At 38.0% G+C, this 25309-nt stretch overlaps 1 protein-coding gene across 5 annotated transcripts in view; it reads right to left on the bottom strand.

Annotated features, from left to right (window-relative positions):
• SUV420H1 (suppressor of variegation 4-20 homolog 1 (Drosophila)) overlaps positions 1–20020 on the bottom strand; it is a 47466-nt gene extending 27446 nt beyond the window's left edge. For 2 of the 5 annotated variants that reach the window (XM_008569573.1, XM_008569572.1), the window contains exons 1-3: positions 19904–20007; positions 10038–10273; positions 3262–3409 (exon numbers count right to left, since the gene is read on the bottom strand). In XM_008569573.1, the coding sequence (XP_008567795.1) occupies positions 3262–3409; positions 10038–10197 (308 nt within the window). In that variant the 5' untranslated portion in view covers positions 10198–10273; positions 19904–20007. Of the gene's footprint in view, positions 1–3261; positions 3410–10037; positions 10274–19903 lie in introns of all 5 variants that reach the window. The other 3 variants (XM_008569571.1, XM_008569570.1, XM_008569574.1) reach the window with 3 other exon arrangements.
• Positions 20021–25309: the final 5289 nt, after the last annotated feature.

Raw genomic sequence — 25309 nt, 5'->3', positions numbered from 1 at the left:
CTCTTGTTAAAAAGAATTTAAGTTTTATAATTGACAAAAGTAAATTAAATCCAAAATTTTCCCAATAAACTGACATTTGTGTTCTGTTTAATACTATTTCTAAGTATTCATGCTACAATTCTGACTTTCTTATTAGTAAATACAGGGATATATTAAAACATAAGCATACAAAATAGAGCCAGTTCTGGAAATTCTCAAATCATTAAACATCTACTGTTTTTCAACATTTTTCCTGGTGGTACACTGAAATAAGTAGAAGGGTGCAAAAAGGATATAAAAAAGACAAACTAAAAAATGATAACTGAATTGCAGATGCATAAACACAAACAAAGAGACCACATACACAAGGAACATACAGATAACTAGGAGAATTAAAATCCAAGATCCATTACATTTTCCAGTCACTTCTTTTTACCCCAAAGAGACAGAAATCCATAAGCTAATAATTTAAGAATTATTTACTGGTTATTTACTAATCCAATAAAGCACTATAGATTTTCCTTATTTTCTACAAAATAATATGTTTGAAAATGACTTAAGTCAACATTCTGGTAAATTCTTGTTCAAAAAACAAAGAGCTAGAAGATAGAAGAGATAGTTTTTATTTTCAAATAAGTCCACTAAAATTAAATGAAAATTGTACTTTTCACTAAGATTGACAAGCTTCAATAATAAAATTTCTGTTTATTTCCAAATGTCAGTTTACATGAGAATCTGTAAAACACCCATGAACTGAATGTGTCTGGTGGAAAGAGAAGACATCACCTTGTACAACCACACTGGCCTGAAGTTCTAGCACTGCTCTGAAACCAACCTGCTCTAACCAGGGAACAGAAGGACTGTCTACACCATCACAGGCTATTTTAGGAACTGTATGAGTATAATTAAATGTTGCACCGAAAAATATGAACAAATGTTTTCTTCTGCAGGTTTAAGTTATTAAACCAGCTTGATCTTTAAATGCTTCAATTTATATGGGAAAAAATTTTATGTACCCGATGCATTTTAACTTGGGAGTCCTCAGTTATAATATCCTGAGTTTTATTATTTGTGTAGTAATCCTAAACTTTACATTTTATGAATACATGATTTTAAGTGAGCCCTAGGAAACTACCGATAAGAAACTTTTTATCTACTTATCACACCACAGTGAAACTTATTGGCCAGATGGACCTAGCTATTCCAGGCACAGACTGGAAGCTTGTTAGAAATGCGGAATCTCAGGCCCCACTCCAAAGCTACTGAATCAGAACCTGCATTTTAACAAGATTCCCAGGTGATTCATAGGTAAACTAATTATGAGAAGCAGTGGTCTAGGAAGACTTTTACAGAAAACTGGAGTATTTCCTATTGCAGAAGCCAACAACAGGAGATAACCCTTCATCCTCTGGAATAGAACATGGGTGTTTTGGAATACATGAAGTTCTTTCATAAGCCACTAAAACTTTCAATGTAATTTTGATGAAATACTTCCTAAAATGTTTTATATGCTTCCATATCTCACTATTCAAGGCATAATCAACACAACATAACTTTCTTGATGACTCCTGGTCAAAATTATGGGCCTCTGCAGTGATATCCTGATCCTGAATGACACTAGACTATTGTGTCAAACAGTGATTCACATATTCACATTTCCTCATTTCTTAAATTAGGGGAAAAAAAGGCTAAAGGGTGATTTAAATACTATCAGAATCTTCTAGGAGGAAAATGAGCATTGGTTTCATGTTCAATGAAAAAAAAAAAAAAAGGGAAACAGACTTAAAATAATGCAAACGAGGTTTTAGTTGGGCATCCAATATTGCTGATTTTCCAAAGAACAGTCAGCCATCTGGCAGGGAACTATTTAAATAATCTCTGAACTCCATTCCAATGACTCACTTCATTTTAGCGAATAAAGATGTATGACGACATAAAATTACATGACACTAATACCAAAGGCATATTTTCAACTAAATTACTTCTTTCTGGATTTAGAATATAATTGATAAGTGAAGCATACAGTATCTTGTTTCAATTCTAGCAAGGGACAGAATTAAAAAGGGTAAAAAAAAAAGGACAAGACTTTGCCAATCAACTGTATCACCAATTCCTACCTTCCAATTAATAATCAGTGACTATCCACCTGGTTATCAAGTTCCTCCTGGATTGTCACTGACACTGGAGCTACAAAACACTAGTGCAGGTGTGATGGAGAAAGGAGTGAAAGGGACCCAGAACTTGCTCTACATTCTCAATCCCTGCTGTTATGCTTTTCCACCAAACTCAAAAACCATTTGCCATAGGCCGGCCCGGTGGCGCACTGCGCTAGTGCGCTGCTTGGGAAGTGCGGCGGCGCTCCCGCCGAGGGTTCGGATCCCACATACAGACCGGTTCCCGCTCACTGGCTGAGGGAGGCGCGGGGGCAACGCCGAGGGTTGCGATCCCGGTCCGGTACGGGGGTGACACTGAGGGTTGCGATCCGTTGCCAGACACGGAAAAAGACAAAAAAAAACCCCCCAAAAAAACCATTTGCCATAGAAGTTAAGAGAAAGAAAAGTTACAAAGCTCTAACCTCCTGTTTGGTGACAGTAACAATTACGGAATGATCTAAGGATCTTAATTTTAAGGGGGAGATGATATCTAAGAAAATTAGAATAAAGGCATTAGAGACCTCAGATGTTAAAGGATGACAGATTTCAAGGTTAATGTTATAATATTTTATATATAACATTTGATACTCAATGAAACACTTACACATTTATTTTCCTACCTGCATGTGAATACAAACACATGCCTTTAAAAATATTCACTCATACTTATAATGATTAGCTGAATCTCAAAGATTAAACATGATGGCAAAATTCCCCACACATACAGTGGTAATTATTTAAAAGAAAAAGTTCTATAATAAAGTCGTGAAAAAAAAAAGATGTAACCTACTTTAAGAAAAAACACTCACACATTTTCATGGTTTTACAGGATGTTTGCAAGACTTTTCTTTTAGCCACGATAATTATTATCAACATTTAAAAAAGAACATGAAGATGGCTTCTCCAGCTTTATATTTTAATAGAAAGGTTGTGAGGTAAAGTAGGGATGCAGAATTGAAGACTCTTAGAGACCTTGCTTGCTTCTCTTAGCTCACACAAAAAACCCTTCCGCAGCAAAGAACTTTCCTTTATTGTCATTTTAGGTTTTGAGCAGAAGTAAAATTAGCCATCTATTTTCTTAAATTCAACATCATCATCTGTTCCATTCAGGATAAAGATTTAAAATTACCTAGTATTCATTTTGTGTGTTTGGAAACCTAAATAGGGATCAAGAACCAAACTGGTTGCTAGGTCATCATTTTCACAGAGTTCCTTGGCGGACATTCCAGAAGATGGTACATATCGACTCTGTCCTTCAAATCCTGAATTACCATTACCTGAGAAAAGCAAAAGAAAGAAAAATAACTCAAATTGAAAACTACTTAAATCCACCTTAAAAATTTTTAACTTCATCACCCATTCAAACCAGTAATCAAGAACTGAAAAATTACTTATTTCAATCAGTTTTAATAATTAAGAAAAATTACCCCAATTATTTAGAAGTATTTTGGTTAGCAGACAATATTATCAGGTTCCCCAAAACAGAGTCTGGACAGTTGTGAGAATCTTTGGTTTAGACGCTTTACTCTCCCCCCTCCAACGAATAGTTGAGAAACGGGACAGGAGGATGTTCATTATTTTAACAAGACAGCATACTGAGCCATTACAGAAGGTAATGTAATACAGGGGTGAGAAGGTAACAAGAGGAACACAAGACAGTTTCTGCCATCAGCGAAAGAACTGTAGCTCTCAAGTACCAAAAGTAACCTCAAGGATTTAAGTGCAGCTTCCTGCTTTTGGGCAGATGAGTGATTATTATCCCCACACTGTGCAGGCAACTGAGGCCCAGAGAGAGGTTAAGCTACTTGCCTATGATTACAGAGCTAGGCAGCAGAATTGTGGGGGGAAAGTGGGCAGGGAATGATAAGCTTATTTTTAACTCACCTCTGTTTGAAACAATTTTGAATGAATGGGTAAAAATAGGGACTGGAATGTATAACTAAAATAATTGGGTTTAACTATGGAAGAAAAACAATGTAAAGAAAGAAAAGAAGGCCAAATTTATATGAAGTTTCATTAGTTCTGATTAAGTTTGATGTATACATTATTGACAGATTTTCATGGAATTACATATAATTTACAGAGGACACCAGCAGTATTAACTTTAAGGTTCTCAAAATCAAAACATGGAAGAATGAGAGACATTAGTCAGAGGTTTAAACTTCTTTTCATCCACTCTTCACAAAACAAAACAAACAGTTGGACATGTGTAGTCCCTGACAAGGGTAGATATTGACTTTGCAATCAAGTTATTTTCATGAAGGTATGTGAAGAGCTATCAAAGTCATTACACTTTCTGTAGCAGATTTATTGAAATATAATTCACATACCATAAAACTCACCTATTTAAAGTATTCAATTCAATGGCTTTTAACATATTCAGAGTTGTGCAACCATCACCCCAAAAAGAAACCCATACCCATTAGTAGTCTCTACCCATTCCTTCCTCCTGCAAAGCCCCTGGCAACCATGAATCTACTTTGTCTCTATGGATATGCCTATTCTGAAGATTTCATACAGAGGGAATCATACGATATGTAACCTTTTGTGACTGGCTTCTTTCAATTAGTATAATGTTTTCAGGGTTCATCCACACTGTACCATCCATCAGTACTTTGTTCTTTATTACAGGCATATTTTGCTTATCCATTCATCGGTTGGTGGACATCTGATTTGTTTCCACATTTTGGCTATTATGAATAATGCTGCTGTGAACATTTGTGTAAAAGTTATTGTGAGTATATCTGTTTTCAACTCTCTTAGGTATATACCTAGGAGAAGAATTGCTGGAGCATATGGCAATTCTATGTTTAACCACTGAGGAACTGCCTGTTTGGAAACAGATTGTTTTCCAAAGTGGCTGCACCATTTTACATCCACACCCGCAGTGTATGAGAGTTCCAAATTATCCACATCCTCACCAACACTTGTTATTATCTGTCTTTTTTTTTTCCCTTTTTTCGTGACCGGCAACGGATCGCAACCCTCAGTGTCGCGCCCGTACCGGACCGGGACCGGCCACGGGATCGCAACCCTCAGTGTTGCTCCCGCCCCTCGCTCAGCCAGTGAGCGGCCGGTCTGTACGTGGGATCCGAACCCTCGGCGGGAGCGCCACCGCACTTCCCAAGCGGCGCACTACAGCAGTGCGCCACCGGGCCGGCCATTATCTGTCTTTTTGATTCCAAACTTCCTAATGATTGTGAAGTGGTATCCTGTGGTTCTGATTTGCACTCCCTGATGACTAATGATATTGGACATTTTTTTCATGTGCTTACTGGCCATTGCATGTCTTTAGAGAAACTTCTGTATATTCAGATCCTTTGCCAATTTTAAACTTGTGTTTTGTCCTTTACTCTTGCTTGTAAGAGTTCTTTATATATTCTGGATACTAGGTCCTTAAACGATTTGAAAATATTTTCTTTCATTCTGTGTGCCATCTTTTTATATTCTTGATGGTGTCTGTCCCTTAAAGCTGTGATTTTGATGAATTCCTGTTTATTTCTGTTATTGTTCCTTGTGCTTTTAGTGCCGTATCTAAGAAACCACTGCCTACTCCAAAGTCAGGAAGATTTATGTTTTCTTCTAGGAGTTCTACAGCTTTTGCTTTTACATTTAGGCCTTTGATCAATCATGAGTTAATTTTTACATATGGTATGAGATGGGACTCAACTTTATTCTTTTGCATGTTGATATCCAAATTTTCCTAGAGCCATTTGTATTCTTTTTTTGCTGCTGGCTGGTACAGGGATCTGAAACCTTGACCCTAGTCTCAGCACCATTTGTTGATAAGATTACTCCTTCCCCACTGAATCTTCTTGGCACTTTTGTCAAAAATCAATTGACCCAAAATTTGGGGATTTATTTCTGGACTTTCAATTCTACTCCGTGGATCTACATGCCTATCCACATGCCAGAGCATCATTGTCTTGACTACTGCAGCTTTGCAGTATTTGAAATCGGGAAATCTGAGTTCTCCAGCTTTTTTCTTGCTCAAGATTGTTTTATTTATTCTGGGTTCCTTAAATTTCCATAAGAATTTTAGAATCAGCTTGTCATTTTCTGAAAAGAAGCCGATTGGGACTTTGATAGGGATTGTGCTGAATTTGTAGATCATATGAATATTGCCATCTTAACAATATTAAGTCTTCCAATGAACATGAGATGTCATTCCATTTAATTAGGTCCTTAATTTCTTCCAACAATCTCCATAGTTTCCAGAGTAAAAATTTTGCACTTTGCTTGTAAAATTTATTCCTATTTTTTTGATGCCATTGTAAATGAGACTGCCTTAATTTCAATTTTGGATTGTTCACTGCAAGTGTATAAAAATGCAACTGACAGGCCGGCCCGTGGCTCACTCAGTAGAGTGCGGTGCTGATAACACCAAGGCCACGGGTTCGGATCCCATATAGGGATGGCCGGTTTGCTCACTGGGTGAGTGTGGTGCTGACAAAAATGCAATTGATTTTTTTGGAACTCATTTATTAATTCTAATACTTTTTTAGTGTATTCCTCAGGGTTTTCTATATACACAACCATATCATCTGCAAATAGAGATTGTTTACTTCTTCCTGTCCAATCTGGATGCCTTTTAGTTAATTTTTCTTGCCTAACTGCTCTGGCTAGAACCTCTACTACAATGTTGAACAGAAGTGGTGAGAGTGGATATCCTTGTCTTGTTCCTCATCTTGGGGGAAAAGCATTTAGTCTTTCACCATTAAATATGACATTAGCTGTAGGTTTTCCATAGATGTCCTTTATCTGCTTGAGCATTCTCTTCTATTCCTACTTGAGTGTTTTTGAGTGTCAAATGTTTTTTCTGCATCTATTGAGATGATCATGTGGATTTTTGTCACATTCTATCAATATGGTATATTACATTAATTGATTTTCAGATGTTAAATCAACCTTGCATTCCTGGGATAAATTACAGTAGGTCATACTATAGAATCCTTTTCATATGTTGCTGGATTTGATCTGCTAGTATTTTCTTGAGGGCTTTTGTGTCCAGATTCATAAAGGATATTGGTCTATAGTTTTGTGATGTTTTTGGTTTTGGTACAGCAGGGCAATAAAATGAGTTAGGAAGTGTTCCTTTCTCTTCTATTTTTGAAAGAGTTTATGAAGAATTCATACTAACTTTGCTTTAGACATCTGGCAGAATTCATATAGCAGAATGAAATCAGCTAGGCCTGAGATTTTTTTCATGGGTGTTTTTTTAAAAATTATGATTCTCTTTGGGGCCGGCCCAGTGGCACACTGCTATAGTGGGCCGCTTGGGGGTGTGGCGGTGCTCCCGCCGAGGGTTCGGATCCCACATGCAGACCGGTTCCCGCTCACTGGCTGAGCGAGGTGCGGGTGCAGCGCCGAGGGTTGCGATCCCATTGCCGGTCCGGTACGGGTGCGACACTGAGGGTTGCGATCCGTTGCCGGACACGAAGAAAGACAAAAAAAAGGAAAAAAAAAAATTATGATTCTCTTTACTGGCTATAGGTTTATTCACATTTTCTACCTCTCGAATCAGTTTCAGTAGTTTGTTTTCTCTAGGAATTTGTCCATTTTATCCAAGTTATCTAATTTGTCAGTAGGGAGTTGTTTGAGTTATTCTATTATAATCCTTTTTAATTCTGTAAGGCAGCAGCAATGTCCCCTTTCACTCTTGATCTTAATAACTTGAGTCTTCTCTTTTCCTTGGTCTTAAGGTTTGCTAATTTTGTTGATCTTTTCAAAGAACCAACTTTTAGTTTTGTTGATTTTCTCTATTGTTCTCTGTTCTCTATTTCATTATTTCCACCCTAATCTTTATTTCCTTCCTTTTGCTTGCTTTGTGTTTAGTTCACTCTCCCTTTTCTGGTGTTTTAAGATGGAAGGTTAGGTTACTAATTCGAGATCTTTCTTCTTTTTTAATATAGGCATTTATAACTATAAATTTCTCTCTAAGCTACTGTTTTGCCTGCATCCCATAAGTTTTGGTATATTATGTATTCATTTTTATTTACTTCAAGTGTTTTCTCATTTCCTTTTTGATTTTTTCTTTGACCCATTGGTTATTCAGGAGCATATTTAAATTTCTACGTTATTTGTGAATTTCCCAAATTTCTTTCTGTTATTGATTTCTAGTTTTACTCCATTGTGGTCAGAGAACATACTTTGTATAATTTCAATCGTTTTAAGTTTACTGAGGCTTGTTATATGGCCTAACATGTAGTCTATCCTGAAGAATGCTCCATGTACACTTGAAAAGAATGTGTATCCTGCTGTTGAGTGGAATATTCTATAGATGTCTGTTAGGTCTCGTTGGTTTATACTGGTAAGTTCTACCCATTATCAAAAGTGAAGTATTGAAGTCTCCAAATTCTTGCTGAATTGTCTATTTTTACCTTTAATTTTGTCAGTTTTTGTTTCATGTCAAATTGAGGCTCTGATGTTAGGTGAAGTCATAGCATCTCATCTAAGATGGAGCACTATTTTGAGCTCTCCTGGTTCTCTTGCACCATTCTTGCCCAATAACATTCAATGTGATGCTTTCATATTCACACTGGGTTTTCCAAACCTATCCCTCTACATCTACCTATGCTTAGTAAAGTGTTACCCACATAATGATTATTTTCTAAATTCTTACGTATCACCAACAATTAAACTGAATTAAACCTTTTTGCACTATGATGCACAACAAAAGGAGGCCAACAACAATGTGCTAAAAAGCTTAAGAGGTGCCTAATTTACTGACCGGAACCAATACCACTGATTAGGTCACTACATTTCTCAACTCTTCAGATTCCCATCCAAATGCTAAGGGGTGAGAAAGGATCAGGGTGCACACTGACAGCAACCTCAGGGTTTAGCTGGTGTCCATGCAGAGGAGAGCCCATTCAGTCTTGGGATCTTTCCTGTTCTCATCCCAAGCAAGAATTCTGCCTGGTTTTCTACAGAAACAGTGGCCCGACTTGATATGGAAAGGTTAAGGGCAGCCCGGGTCCAATGAATAGCATAAACCCATAAAAGGTAAGGAGAAGGAAATGAATCAGAACTGGTACAATCTATGTCGAACAGTAGAAAACCTAGGCTAATCCAAACTCGTGAGAAGGCCAATTCCAACACAAACTAAGGACATTCAATAGTGGCTTAATGTTAGGAAAAGTAGAAATTGAAAATGTTGTCCACCTTAAAATGGGGATCCATTTCTGAACAACCTTCATATAGTTGCCTACTTAGGTTTACAATTATTCTCAGGCATTTCACTGCTCTTAGAGGAACTACGAAATATGTGCAAAACCTACAATTTCTTGAACCTTCAAAAAGTAGCCCCATTCTCACCAAAAAGGTATAAAGGTAACAAAATAATTTATAAGCAGTGCTTCATTGTCAGGATAAACAACTGTTTACCCTTTATAAACAGAATAAATAGCTACAATTTGTAAAGCTGCCCTAAAGCAGTCAGTTCTACGTATCGTCCATTATACTTACCGTGTAAATTAGAGTTGACTTTATTATTCATATTACTCCATTAAACATTTAGGGAAGTAGCAAAAGAAGTACATACTTATACTTACATCGAATGTAAAAAATACAGTTTAAACTTATAGGGAATTCAGCACCAGTACATTAAAAATTTTTATAGAACAAATCAACCATTAAGGTATAAATCCTACAAAATATAATTTAAAGTTATACATCGAAAAGCATGATTAAGATTATTATATTAAGCATTAAACTTAAGTTTTTACATATTGTTTGATGAGAATAAAAATTGATATAACTTTGAGAGTAAAAAAAAAACTATACTATTAACAATGAGAAAGTAAAAAATCGTTTGAAGACAAAAACAGAATACACATTACAAACTGAAAAGAATCACTGTCTCATATAACAATCAAAACAGTGATAGGTTAACTGTGTACATACATCTGCTTGACCTCCTCTCGACTGCGTTTTTGCCAGCCTTCAGGGTGTCCTTCCCCGTGTGCTGTAATTTTGACTGGTTCTGCTGATGGTCATTAGACAACTTGCCTCCATTTCTCCTGCCATTCACCACCATGTTCTTGGATTCTCCCAACCACTTCATACCCACAGACAGCCTGACCCAGGTGCATTTAGTCACTCTCTTTGAATAGCTTAGAGAATAATTTCAATGTTCTCTCCTAACAGAAACAAAATATGAAAAACAAAACAAAATGGGGAGGTAAATACAAAAAAACCATGCTAAACAGACCCTTGAGAAAGATACATAAGTATTAAAAGTAAGCGAGTAATTAATGTCTCCACCCATTAAAGACAATCTTGGCTCTCCAATCACATGATGTATGACGTCATACTCAACACTATGGTGCCTCCAGACTCTGATGAGAATGTAAACTACCCAAGGCAGGAACTCATTCTGACTTGTTCATTGCTTGTGCTTCTTTAGAACAGTGACTGGCAAATAGTAGATGCTCAATAAATATTTATCTTTCAGTTACCAATAAGAATCATCTTTGCTCCTTATTATGCTGATATCTACATATAGTGGTATAATCTGCTCAAATTACATGTTTTGGTAAAGCTCTATAAGCTCTGTGAGTAAATACAAGGAAGTTATTTATCTCCTTTGTTCCAAGGAAAGTTTAGGAAAAGGCATCTTTGTTAAGCTTTGTCCACCACAGTAAGGGATTCCTAACTGTTATGCTAGTTACACATTACTTATAGCATAAAGAACCCTACAAACAAAACTTAGGAGAGGGACAAGAATAAGGAAAGTAAAGAATTTCACATCTTTTTGTTGTTGTTAGTATGAAGTCACTGTTCAAAGTACTTAAGAGACCAATATTCTTTTATACCAAAGTATGAAAGTAGTGCCTAGCTGGAAATGTCTACTTTTATCATTCCTCTACAATGGCAACAAAATTGAGACTATTACATTTGGTAATATAGAGGTATCCCTCACTACCTAAATCTTAGTTGAATTTGGGAACTGAGTGATTTGGACAGTGAAGGATGCTTGTAATTTATAAGGCTCTTTGGAAATGAGGGTATTAATATATTACATTTGCTGCTAATGGAATAAGAAAAAGGATGTCCATGATATACTAAAGCATAATTCCACAATGAGGTGGTAAGTCAGACTAAAAAGGCCCTAAGATAAGAAAGTACAAAAATACAGAACTTCAGAGCTAATGAGACTTTAAGCTTATTAGTAGAACTTCAATTTGCAGATAAAACTGAGGCCACATGCCCAATGCCACACAATGTACCTACAGCAGAATCACCCTTGTCTGGTGTAGTTGACAGATGCTTGCACTGCTGCCCAAGCACTGGTCAATTACACCAGGCAAAGGTCAATTTCCATTACTTTTCAAACACACAGAAAAGTAAAAATGGTAAATTATCTTGAAATACTCCTAGAAAAGCATACCTGGTCGTGCCATTCATGACAGCCAACACAAACACAAAACATTAATTTGGTCTCTTTCATATCACAGGAACATTTGTGTGAATTCGCACGGGGGTAAAATGTGCATGTGATCAGCATGCTTAGGTGAAAGGTAACAAATATGTGATTGATGTTAAGGATAACTTTACAACTGATCTCTAATATGTGTTTTTCTCCTGGTTCCTTCACTATTTAAATCCAATTAGTTAACTTTTCAAATATTCAACTTATATTTTGCCAGTCTTTTAGACTTCACTAAATCCAGTGAAATGCTGCTGCTTAAACAACAGGAAAGGGTGAAAAAACTATTATATGCACACAGCAGTGATAAGCTAAAGATTTTCCAATGATTAATTTTATCAAATTTAATAAGAGACCTCTAACTGATGATCAAATTGCCTGTATTTATACTTAGGGGAAAAGGCATAGAACTCAAGAGCAGTAGACCTTTGAACATAAAAGCAAAGAAAGCTTGGAAAGAAAGGGCAATGCACCATGGTCCTCTCTTACCTTTCCACTCTGCCTGGAAAACTATGACCCGTCTTTCTGTCTGGCTAATTTCTCTAAGTCCCAGTTCAGTATTTACATCCTCAGGAAGCCTTTCTTGACCCTCACTGGCAAATTCAGTTCTATATCTCTACTACAAAAGTTAGGTGAAAGCCTTTATGTCACTATATTGATTATAATTGTTTGTCTGCTTCCTTAATTGACTGAAGTCCTGAGGTCAAGAATTTATTTTTTTTATCTCTGACCCCAATATCTAGCATAGCATATAGTAGATCAGAGGCACTAAACTGATAAAAGAATAAATAAATGAGGTTGTGGACCAAACCATGTCACAGAAACAATATTCTTGTATTTTTTTTTTTTTTTGTCTTTTTCGTGACTGGTAAGGGGATCGCAACCCTTGGTGCGGTGTTGCCCCCACCGCGCTCAGCCAGTGAGCGCACCGGCCATTTTTATATAGGATCCGAACCCGTGGCGGGAGGTCGCTGCGCTCCCAGCGCCGCACTCTCCCGAGTGCGCCACGGGGTCGGTCCCTTGTATTTTTTTTTTTTTTGTCTTTTTCGTGACTGGTAAGGGGATCGCAACCCTTGGTGCGGTGTTGCCCCCACCGCGCTCAGCCAGTGAGCGCACCGGCCATTTTTATATAGGATCCGAACCCGTGGCGGGAGGTCGCTGCGCTCCCAGCGCCGCACTCTCCCGAGTGCGCCACGGGGTCGGTCCCTTGTATTTTTTTTTAAGCTGTAAATTAAAGTTATTGCCTGGCCTTTTCAAATTCTCTTCTGTCTGAAGATGCCCATAGTGTTAAATGCAGTGAAAGAAGCTCCTAAACAGGTACAGACATGGAAGGATCCCTAGCCACTACCACCAGTAATTTCCCTACCACCTGCCTTTATGCTTTGGGGCTCATTTGTCCTAATTCTGCACCTGCAGAGAAAAAGAACAAGGATGAGAAGGTAAAGTGCTTTTGGTCCTTTAGGAAATCCATCTCAAGAATGCCCTTATATACCACACAACTGATAGATAATGATTGAAGAATTTTCAAGATTCTTAGGAGTTCCTAATATTCCTCAATGAAAAGACATATAGTGTAACAGTATGGAATAGGAAAGAGAAACTTGGTTTTAGACAGAATGAAGAGACACAAGAAATAGCAAGCCATCTCTCCATGGAGACTCCTTAAGTCCCAACCAAGATTCCCACTCAAGAGATTAAAAGCAGAAAACAGAGGGATGAGGCCCAGCAGTAAGTGTTTTAGCAAGACCTCCAGATGATACAAGTGCCACTACTTAAGCTCCACAAGCTCTAAGTTACTCATTCATTTTCTCATCTTTTAGGGCAAAGAACAGATGCCAAAATTTTAAGAAAAATTATGGAATAAAAATTTTAATGAGGAAATTATATCTATTAACCTATTTTTTTTCTGAGAATTAAAAGAGTTCACCAACAAATCATTTTAGCAGTAGCACACTTCAGCTCAGTTCACGGAACACAGACTGAGATCCACTCTAATTTATACATAATTTCAACTAAATGTGAGTTAATGATCCAAATTGGAACAAACTGGTGACCTTGGGTCTCTTTATATTGTGGTCAACTGATATTGTTTGAACTGAAGGTATCTCATTGTAAAAGCCACTTCTGTCAATCATGGAAAGTGGCTGAATTTCACTAGTATGAATGCAGTACGCATGTCTGGATGTAGTCTAGCAGAGGCTCCGAAATTCCCCACACATTCATATAACGACAGATGTCAGTAAGGCAAAAAGACCTTATTTAAGGTCACAAATGAAATTTTTGAAAAGACTTCTAATAAAGCTATCAATAATTTGGGGGCTATTTATAAATTTTTAACTAAAAATGAATACGTAATTTACTAAGGGTCATTTGTTCTGCCCTCATGAATATGGAATCTGTTCTTAATGCCACAATCTTTCCTATAGGACTACAAGTTTACATATTAAAAAAGATAGTAATGGAATTTCAAAAAACTAACACAAGTTGATATTGCAGGATACTATAGAGAAATGGGTTGAAGACATAAGGTAGACAGCAAAGCCTAAAGGCTTCATGGCTACCGCCTAAGTCCCCTCTTCCAACAAACAGGCTGCAGGTCTGCCATGGAACACAGCTGGCTGACATGGAAATGCTTCCATGGCCTTGGCTGACAATATCTGAGCTAACTAGCCAATGACTATATTTAGAACTAAAAATTGTTTCAATTTTATCCCAAAATTGGCAGAAAAAATATTTCAAGAAAGGAGTACTGGCCACTCCTTAAGTGGCATAATAGCTACAAATCTTTGTTCTGACTTCCCAATATAAAAATGTCATGAAAATTATGAGACACCTACAACATTCCAGGTACTGTTGCAGGCACTGAAGACACAGCAAAGAACAAAAGGTTTCTGCTCTCATCTGTGCTTATATTCTAATGGAAGGAAGCACTAGGAAATAATAAATAAACAAATAAATGTCAGCATCGTGCAGAAAATAAAGCAGTTTATGGTGGCAGGGAATGTTTCAGGTGGAGTAGGGGGTAATGGTGGCTTTTTTCAAAGAGCGCTAAAGGAAGTGCGAGGAAACAGGGCAGCAACTGAGCAAAAGGAAGTGTAAGCACACAGCCCAGGAGCAGAAAAGGCACTTGGTTTGCCTGAGGAATAGCACAGAAGCCAGAGTGGCTGGAGCAGATAAGAGTGGAGGGAGGGACAGGATAAGGTCAGAGAGGCTGCTACAAGAAAGAATGGCTACAATAGCCACTGCTGAGACTTAGGCACTTACTCCCAGCAAGATGGAAATCAGAGAAGTGACATGCTCCAACTCAGTTTTATAAGGTCTATGCTGGCAGCTTACTTTGTGGAGAGAGCTCACAAATGAATACTTTTTAAAAAGCAGTTCTAATGAAGCTACTAATAATTTCTGGGGACAAGGAGACTGGTTAAGTGACTACTATAATAAACCAGAGAACTAGTGGCTTGCAGCAGCAGAGGTGGCAAGAAATAGTTGTTTCCAGGATCTTTTCTGAAGGTTTTGCTGATAGACAGGACTTTTTGACAGATTGAATATGTGTGTGAGAGAAAGAGGACTCAAATACACCTACAAAAGAAGAGCGGAATTAACATTTGGGGAGATAACAAACAAAGACTACTGGAAGACTGGTAGGAGTCAGGGGGTGGGAGTTTGACTTTGGTCATTTTTGAGATCCCCATTAGAGATCCAAGTGGAGTAGGCAGCTAGATACAAGGGTCTGGAATCCAGGATCAGGCAGAAGATAAAAATTTGAAATCAGAGCATTAGCGGCATTTAAAGCCATGGGACCAGACAAAATCCTCTAGGAGTGACTACAGATAAAAGAATTCCAAGGACTGAGGGGGCACTCTAATATTTAGAGCTCAAGATGAGGAAAAGGTAAAGGATAATAAAAAGAGACAACTAGAAAGGAAGAAGGAGAACCAAGAGGTAACCAGGGATGAGTGATTCAAGAGGGAGTGACCAACTTGGGCAAAGGCTAAGACACCCAAAAGGCACATCTCTCTTTTATGAGTCTAAACTCATGGACAGGATGGGTCACTGATGATTTGTGAGCTTTGCTCAAGAATGACAGAGAACTTTTTTTTTTTTTTTTTTAAGATGACTAGTAAGGGGATCTCAACCCTTGGCTTGGTGTTGTTAGCACCACGCTCAGCCAGTGAGCTAACCGGCCATCCCTATATAGGATCCAAACCCGTAGCCTTGGTTTTATCAGCACCGCCCTCTCCTGAGTGAGCCAAGGGCCGGCTTTTTTTTTTTTTTTTGAAGATGACCGGTAGGGGGATCTTAACCCTTGACTTGGTGTTGTCAGCATCATGCTCTCCCAAGTGAGCTAACCGGCCATCCCTATACAGGAATCCGAACCCATGGCCTTGGTGTTATCAGCACCACTCTCTCCCAAGTGAGCCATGGGCTGGCCCTGACAGAGAACTTCTAACATGGGCATAATGTCTTGAAACATGCACTTGTGAAGACAACAGAGAGGGCTTTGCTCAAAAAATAGATGGCAAGGGGAATATAAGGAATAACCAAAAAAAGAGTAGAAGTTTCACATACCAGAAAAGACATATGTAAGTAAATTCATGGGGTGGGAGATGATGGAAATAGGTTAGTGAATGTGAAAATGCATGCCTTCACAGGGTTTACAGGATCTGTGTTAACTTTTTTTTAACTACTAGATTAATTAATGCTCTGGATCTAAGCAATATAGATCATCCGAGTGTAAGAATGGGGTGGAACTCCCTGAGGGCTTTGCTGCCAGTGAGTGTTCACAAAAATGATGCAACCAGGCTCTATGGAAACGCAATTGTGATTGTGCTCCAAGATAAGCAGCACCACTGCTCTGAGGACTAAAGTCAACAAGAAAGGAAGATTTGCCTTATGTAGTTTCACAGGATCAACAGGTGGGGAAAGCAGCATGTACTTCAAATTATAGTACCAAACATGAATAAAAGCGGGGGGGGGCGGGGACTTACAATCAATGTAAAGCATACTGGAAAACTGCTACAATAAGAATTGCATTTAAGGGGAAAGTACTTAAAGAATTTATTTAGAGTTGTACTAAAGAAGAAACTCCTAATTATATTACAATACTATTAAGGTAAAAAGCACCATACCCACCACCACCAGCACCACCAGGACACATTTCAAATCATCAACACCAACAGTTATTTTGGGGGGTATAGAATAAACTTAAAAAATATTTTTCCAAATATTTTGAACCTATTTATTTATGATAAGAACAACAACAAAAAGCCTGATAATTCTGACAAGTTTCAAAACAAAGCAGAGTTATTTCATAGAAAATGTGCTTGGTTTACATAAAGTGCCTGGCAGTGGTGGTCCCTCAACGAACGTCAACACCCTTCTATCTTTCCACAATCCCTTTACAGGATTATAAACTCTTTAGTGACTTTTGAGTTAACAGCTTGTGTCCTATTTGAGAACTCTGGTTCTAATCCTTTTTCACTTAAGACAGGAGATTTTTGCTTAATGTCCTAAACATAAACCAGGACTTTTTAAAAAAAGTCAGAAAAATAAAAATATTGAGTGACTACCACGAATTTTAACATAATTTCTGTGACATTAACACCAAGAACTTTTTAACCAGTTTACATGTTGAACTTATCTGCAGATAGTTTATCTTAAGAAAAATTATCCAGGGGCAGGGAAACAATCTCCAAGTGTTTGAAAAAGAAAAATTAACACATATTTTTAAAAAGGAAACTCTAGCCTGTTAGAGAACCTTTGGAAACCTTTATTCAGAAGAGCAAAGAAAACATTTTCCAAGTGAATTCAACCACAATTTAAGAAAACAATTCAATAAACCAAATAGTGTTATCTCTGGAGAATGAAATCACAAGCAATTTTTACCTATTATATGTTCAACTTTTCGAGATGAGCATGTTATTACTAATAAAAAAACTAAATACATATATTTGTAATTTCTTTTTCTGGGTGGGGGCAGGGGTGGCTGGGTGGTACAGGGATCCATACTCTTGACGTTGGTGATATCAGTACCACACTGTAACCAACTGAGCTAACTGGCCAGCCATTAAAGATACATATAAAAAGGAAAATAAAACAGCTTGAAACATACACTTGTGAGGCTGACAGCTTCCCAGGACAGGGCCTTTGCATTTGGGATGTTGCCAACCTGCTCAGCAGCTCCTGCCCAACCCCACTCCTTCAACCCCGTAGATCTTGTTATATGCTGTAACCCCTTGAATTTCTCATCATGGTGCTTATTACAGCTGTATTTACTTCTCTGTATAATTATTTGATAATACCAGCCTTTCCCTCTGCAATATAAACTAGCTAAGGTATACTTTTGTATCACTGGAATCTAGCACAAGGCCTGACATACTCTAGGCACTCATATCACACCCCTTTCTATTCTCACACCTAACCACAACATATAATCCCACATGATAATTAGTTCTTCCCCCAAATCTAAAATTGCAAAAGGACTCTATATCAAATAATTCCAACTCAGTCTTTATCAATGGCTATTTCAAATCCATCTGCAATCAATAAATATCCAAAGTTCCATGGAATATTATAGGAATAATTCCCGTTAAGAAGCCCTGCAAAGCTACCAGAAGCATTTGTGATCAACATTCTACCATAAGACTATAATACAGTTTGACAAAGCAATTGCTCAGTTGCCAATTTGTTGTAAAACTACTATAAATTCATGTTCATACCTAACTTTAAAACTTTCTCCTATAGGGCCGGCCCAGTGGCGCACTATAGCAGTGCGGTGGCGCTCCCGCCGAGGGTTCGGATCCCACATACAGACCGGCCGCTCACTGGCTGAGCGAGGTGCAGGCGCAACACCAAGGGTTGCGATCCCGTTGCCGGTCCTGGTCCGGTACGGGCGCGACACTGAGGGTTGCGATCTGGTACCGGTCACGAAAAAAGACAAAAAGGAAAAAAAAAAAAAAAAAAAAACTTGCTCCTATAAATATTGTCAGAAACAGATCTCGCTTGAGCTGCTAGAGGACTTATCAAAGTAGTTCAACTAGGTGCTAGAGCTGTGAAAGAACAAAAGCCTTGGGGGTGTTTGTTTTTCTGAATTCACAATTATGCCTCTACCCAAGGCAGGGCTGTCACTGTAAGACTGGAGCTCTTCCGCTAATTCAAATGATAAACGGGTATTTAACACCATCAACTCCATAGCAAAGAATGGGTCTCTATACTTGTAAAGTAATTCCAAATGTCCATGTTATTATTAAATTATCACTACTGCTTTCCTTCTCTTCAGCCATTCAACAGCTTTCCCAAGCACCCTCAGGTGGTAATGCCCCCATGTGGACCACCTTCAAGGCAGTGGAGCCTGAAGCCTGTTTATCATCAATGCATAATAATGCTTCACCCATAGCCCTTATCAGGATAAAATGATGGCTAGAGATATCAACTCTAAGTTTTGAAAAATACTGATCACACTAAATTGGTTGAGATAACTGCTCTAAAGGAGACAGCTGTAGGCTAAAAATGGCCCCCAAAGATATCAGGTCCTAGTCTTTGGAACCGGTGAGTTACCTTATAAGGAAAAGAGTCTTTGGAGATGATATTAAAAGTTTTGAGATGAATGAGATTATCTCAGATTATCAGGTAGGCCCTAAATGCCATCACAAATGCCTTTATGAGAGAGGCAGAGAGAGATTTGACACCACACATGAAGAGAAGAGGCAGAGATTGGAGTGTTGTGGCCACCAGAAGCTGGAAGAGCTTAAAAACAGATTCTCTCCTAGAGCACAACCCTGTCAACACCTTGATTTTGACCCAGTGGAACTGCTGTTGAACTTCTGGCAGCCAGAAACGTGAGAGAATAAATTTTTGTTGTTTTAAGCCACCAAATTGTTAGTAATTTGTTACAGCAGCCAGAGGAAACTAATACAGAAACCATGAAAAAGTAAACCAAAGTAGAAAAGCTTTACAGCTACCAGTCTCCAGAAATACATATAATTCCAACATGTCACAGGAAAAAAGATTTTAGACACCTTTAAAAATAGTGTATATAAAACAACTTTTAAAGTCATCTTCCACCTTTAACTGCAGGTATGAAACCCAGCTAGAGTTATATGGATTTTGAAAAGAAAGCCAGCCTCCAAATTACACATCTTGTTAGTCATTCACTGTACTAAGCTATATAACCAAAATCTTCCCTAGAAGTGTTATGATTGAACATTTACCTCTTTATATAAAAACTTACAACAAAAACAAACGATTAGATAGAATTTTTCATTTAGCAAAACATTTTAAACACCAAAATACTCACTACTGGCAAGTTTACGATCAGACATTTTGCAATACTTACACTTACTTATTCAGCTACTGATTACTACTCATAGCTGGACATGTAATAAACGTCTCTCTAATTGCCTCATTACTGAAAATATTGCTTCTTAGTTTCTTATGTATCCACGTTCAATATGTACTACAATGAAAGATTTTATATAAAAAAGATTTCATGTCTCCAACCTCTCCAAGTATTTCTAAAAAAAAAAAAAAAAAAAAAAAAAAAAAAAAAAAAGTTTTAGCTGATGAGGATGGGGTTGTTGAAGGAAATTTCACCAAAAACAAAAAACAAAGAACACCTGTTTCCCCACCTCTACATTTGATCCATCTGCTTACCCAATAGTGCCTATAAATAAAATCAAGGATGTCTCCGTTGTTACTCTTTTCTCGAGCTGATGAGGATGTGGTTGTTGAAGGAAATTTCACCAAAAACAAAAAACAAAGAACACCTGCTTCCCCACCTCTACATTTGATCCATCTGCTTACCCAACAGTGCCTATAAATAAAATCAAGGATGTCTCCGTTGTTACTCTTTTCTCAAGACCCAACAGCACTTCACTTTTCTAGAAACAGATGCCACCTAGTGTCAAATATCTGTAAGTACAGCCTCTACAGCCCATAGTTCCTTGGAAACCACAAAGCAGTAGATCAAAGAATAGGCAATTTTTACTGGGCAAAGGGTGAGGAAAAACTTCCAAAAGGTGATTCTTGGGCTGGATCTTTAGGCACCATATCTGAAACTGCCAGGTGGTGAACTTTGCTGGAGGCAGCCCACACAATGGTTAAGAATGCGGCTCTGGAGTCAAAGTACCTGGGTCCCACCCTAGCTTCATTCATTACTCTCAAGCAATGCGATTATGCACAAGTTATTAAACCTCGCTAACACCTCGTCAGTAAGATGAAAAGAGGGTCTACTTTCTCGGTCTGGCACAAGAATTAAATGAGCAGAAACTGCCAATAAAATAAAGATCTCCAACGGTCTCTTCTTTCCATGTAACTAAGGCCAAAAAGAAAAAAGAAGAAAAGGTGTGGGGGGGGGGCAGGTACATTATTCACAAAACTTTAAACAATCAAGTAGAAATTTCCTTTCCATTCCCCCTCCTACCATAACTCCCACAAGAAAAATCACATCACCTCACCCATTTAAAAAAGTACAAATTTTCAAGGGAACAAAAAAAGATGGGAGATGTGTGCTAATTATGATTCAGAGCTGAGCATCAGTTTTGCTTTTCCTACTGCTTCTAAAAAGAAGGCATGGGATTTGGCAACAATGTAATTAAAAATCCTACCAAATTACATCTCACCTAACATTCAGAGGGACTGTAGATTTCCTTACACTGGAATTCAGTCTGTTGTGTATCTGGTAAAACAAATTTTTCTTCGTGTAGCTTCATTTTTAAAAATAACAATAAATGATAACAGCTCTATTCATTTATTGCTTGCCCCACCCCCCACCTTTTTTCTTCTGAGGCTGGCTGGTAAGGAGATACAAACCCTTGACCCCTATATTCATCATTTATTTTTCACATCCTGTAAAGTAAGTATCCCCTCTTTTTTTCTCCCTCATACGAAATGAGAGGTTGGAAAGTTCCCTCAATTGTGCTCTGGAAAAGATTCCTCTGGTGAAAGACCCTGATATTAGAGAGAGTCCAGTTAGGAAATTAAATGCAACAGTAACAGTGGATGGGAAGAGAGAAAAGCTCTGGTGCTAAGATACAAGGATGGCAAAACTTGGTAATGAATTAGATACGGATGATGAGGGAGAGGCATTCAAAATAAGTCAGAAATTCCTAGCTGGGGCAAAAGTTTTAACTTGGGAGACTGCAAGATGGCCATTAATTGAGTAGGGAATATGGAGCTGAGAGTACAGTGTGGGAAGAGGACAACCAAATAAGTATGTAACTATAAATTCTAGTAAGAGCCATAAAGGAAATAAATAAGATATTAGGAGAGAGAATAATGTGGACACAGACTATATTTGGATGATCAGGGAAAATAAAAGCAACAATATAAAAATGATCATCTTTTGGGGTCAAAAACACTATTGGTATCTATTTATATCCACCAAACAAATATTTTCTGAGGCAACTGGTTTTGTCTAAATTCTCCAGGCCCCGAATAAGGTCTGTTTTTCTTCCTTTTTTAAGCGGGAGAGATAAGGAGGGTTCCTATGGCTTCTCTAGTCCCAGACTCCACTGCTCACCGGCTGAAGGATCAAGCCCTCCTTTACTTCTCAGTGGGGTGCACTCCATCTTCTTAACAGGTTGGTTTTCTTACTAAAAATATATATTTCTTCACATGATGCCACGTATTCATTTCCTTGAAAATAAAAATACTCCTCAGAGACCACTGAAATGTATCAGATACTTCCACCTTGTTATATAAATCAGACAGACAAAATGATTCATTCTGCAGACCCAGAATCCACTCAATTCAATGAACATTTACCAAGAGCCTACTGGGAGCCACTGGGCACTGTTCGTGGTGCTGGAATACTGGTGGTGTCCAGGGAACACTAGAGGGCGCACGAGAGCTTCAGCTTTCAGGAAAATCAGGCAGGGCTACTAGGTGAGTGCAGGACAAAACCCAAAGGGAAGCATATGAAAAAAAAAGGGTATCTGAAGAATAAGGATGCAGAATAGAAAGCAGACTGACCATTCACTGAAGGGGCCTTTTGTATAAGGCCTGAGAGGTAATCCCAGTGCCATGAAAGATCTGCTGACCAGCTGTTCCTATATAGGTGGCACAAGTTAGAATACAGGTGCCCAACACCTGTAATAGGCGTTACACTGTTTCACCCTAACATGCGTGCCTGAGGATCACCAGCTCAGCAACCCTATGAAATAGGTGAGACAGGTATTATCACTACAAATGATAAGGCTAAAACTCAGAAACGAATTGCTTTCCTGTACTCAAACTGCTATTAAGTGGTATGAATGGATCTAAAACCCTCGTGTTTAAACTGCAATCTGGGGTTTACTCAAATACTTGAGCCATATGTATCACCCATAAATAAAGAGGCCTATCACTGGTGAATCCTCACTAGGTCTATTTACTTTCTTCTTTAGTGTGCTATTATAATACAGAAACTAAAACATGTTGCAGAGATGCAACTGGCAAGTGGGAGCCACAAAGGTCATAAGAATAAAGCTTTTGGGACCACTGATAAACCCTAGTCTCTCAATTCTAAAACCCAACTGATTGTAAACTACCCTATCAATTTAATGACATTTCAAAAAAAGAACATAAAACTACACGAAACATGCAGATAAACAAAGTAAACCAATTAGATGTCAAAATACAATTAAAATAGTTATCAGAAATGAGAAAATAGGGTGGCATTGAAGTGTCAAAGCATGAAGAATAATTCAGAATTGGAAGTGACCTCAGAGATTAATATGTAGACATTTTACAGATGAAGAAACTGAGATGTGGACCTATCAATGTCCTATACAAATAGTGAAACAGCGGAGACTGGAACACAGACATTTATTCTTAATCCTATGGTTCTTCCAACTATTCCCAGAAGTATATGTATATACAGGAGTCATAATTTTATATACAGCTCTAGAAGACTACTTGTAGTTTGAGTTTGTCTCACACAGACACAAGCCAGCCCCAAATCAGGATTCCCGAGGCCAGAGGCAGTGAGTAACCAAACTGCCTTGGTGGTCCTAAAAAAACCTTTGGCACTGAATGAAAATGGTGAAGGAGAACATAACTTAGAGGATCAATGACTATGGAGATCAAGGTTTTTTTTTTTTTTCCTTTTGGTGAGAATATTTCAGAGATAATAAAGGTTAATCTAGGATGTGAATGGTTCCTGGATCCATCACCAACTACATAAATGATAATCTACCCACTCTACCTGCCTCCAAGCAACATGGGGATCCAAAACAAAAAAGAAAAGTTAAAAAAATAAGCTAATATTAGAAGTTAGCATGTAAAAATAAATTAGGGGCGAGTCTTTACAGATGGATGCTCTCTATAGCATGCCTTTAAAATAGTAAAATCTTGTAACACATTTAAAATAAGAGTGCATGACCGAAATTTGGAAACATGTCTATTGAATAAAACAAGATATGTTTGTAAGTGAAAGGTGTTTGCTCTAATTTAACTAGGACCAAGTGAAATTCAGATCATATTAATACAGGGTTAAATACTGGTCAGGCATGACCTTTGCTCTCAGCTGACACTTCTAGGAAACATCAAATTGTGGGGAAGAAAAAGGATTATAGTAACAACTAAAAAAAAAATTGCAGGGTTTTTTTTTGGGGGGAGGGGGGCAGGAGATGTAGAGGTGGTACAAGAATTCAAACAAGGAAAGCTGTTAAACTTTCCCCCTTAAAAGCCCTTCAGGGACAAAAGCCTAGGGTACTCCCTACTTGCTGACTAGGAAACCTTCTTTGTACAGTGCGTTCCATGGAACTCAGCCACTAAAACTGCAGGGTTTTCATTCACATTTCAAACTTAGCCTCAGACAGAACTTATTTATTTCAAGATTTCAAAATTGACAGTCTATCCGAGAAAGAAACTGCTTTCCAAATCACTGGATTCAAATGCTTGGAACTCTCTGAAGCTTGTAATGTACAGCTTGTCAGCTAGTCGTAAGTTTTATCTTGCAATAATTTTAGCTTGTGCTTCTTATAACAATTAAAGCCATTTTCTACACCAAGACATGTCAGTAAAACAAGTTTTTTCCCAAAAAGAAAAACTAAAAATCAGACTGAAAAATTAAAGTTATATCTGACTAATTTCTATTGCATAGAGCCATACCTGACTCTTGCATCATGTTCATGCACAAACATAACAGATCTCTCCCTGCATTTGTTTTATATTATGCAGTCAACAGTGTGTCATAGTGAAGGGAAGACATAGTCCCTGTCTTTAAATGTGTGAAGACTCTCAACAATTAGTGTTCTAGGGCTGACAAAGTCCTGGAACTCCTGCCCAGGCAGAAGGATTTTGGAGAATGGAGAGAGTAAAACTCATATATAGTATACAGAGCACAAAATAATGAAATCACACTGATTTATCTGCAAGGATTTACTCTGTAAGCCATGGGAAGGGCATCTCTGTGGACAGGGAGCTGCTCAGATGTCACACACACAAACCTGTCACACATCCTGGCCACATACTCATACCTATAAACCCTCAAACTGATACACATGTAAAGGAAAATCAGATTTCATGCCAGATTTATATGACCCAAGGGGAAATTTACAAACCAACACCCCCCCCCAAACTCCTCCCTGCTCAAGGTTAAAGCGAACACCCAGTATACCTTCTTCACAAGCATACCTCGCCAGTACCTACAGCATATTCTGCTACGCAGCCACCTCCATCTTCCCCAATACTGCTATTGGTATATGCTACAAGCATAGAGTTCAGAGCACAGCAATTGTGTGTACGAGAAGGCAGTTGAAAATAT

The sequence above is a fragment of the Galeopterus variegatus genome, unplaced genomic scaffold, assembly GCF_000696425.1.
Source record: "Galeopterus variegatus unplaced genomic scaffold, G_variegatus-3.0.2 Scaffold512, whole genome shotgun sequence".
Lineage (NCBI taxonomy): Eukaryota > Metazoa > Chordata > Mammalia > Dermoptera > Cynocephalidae > Galeopterus > Galeopterus variegatus.
Note: the sequence above shows the minus strand (reverse complement) of the source record. Positions and strands in the feature narration are given on the sequence as shown.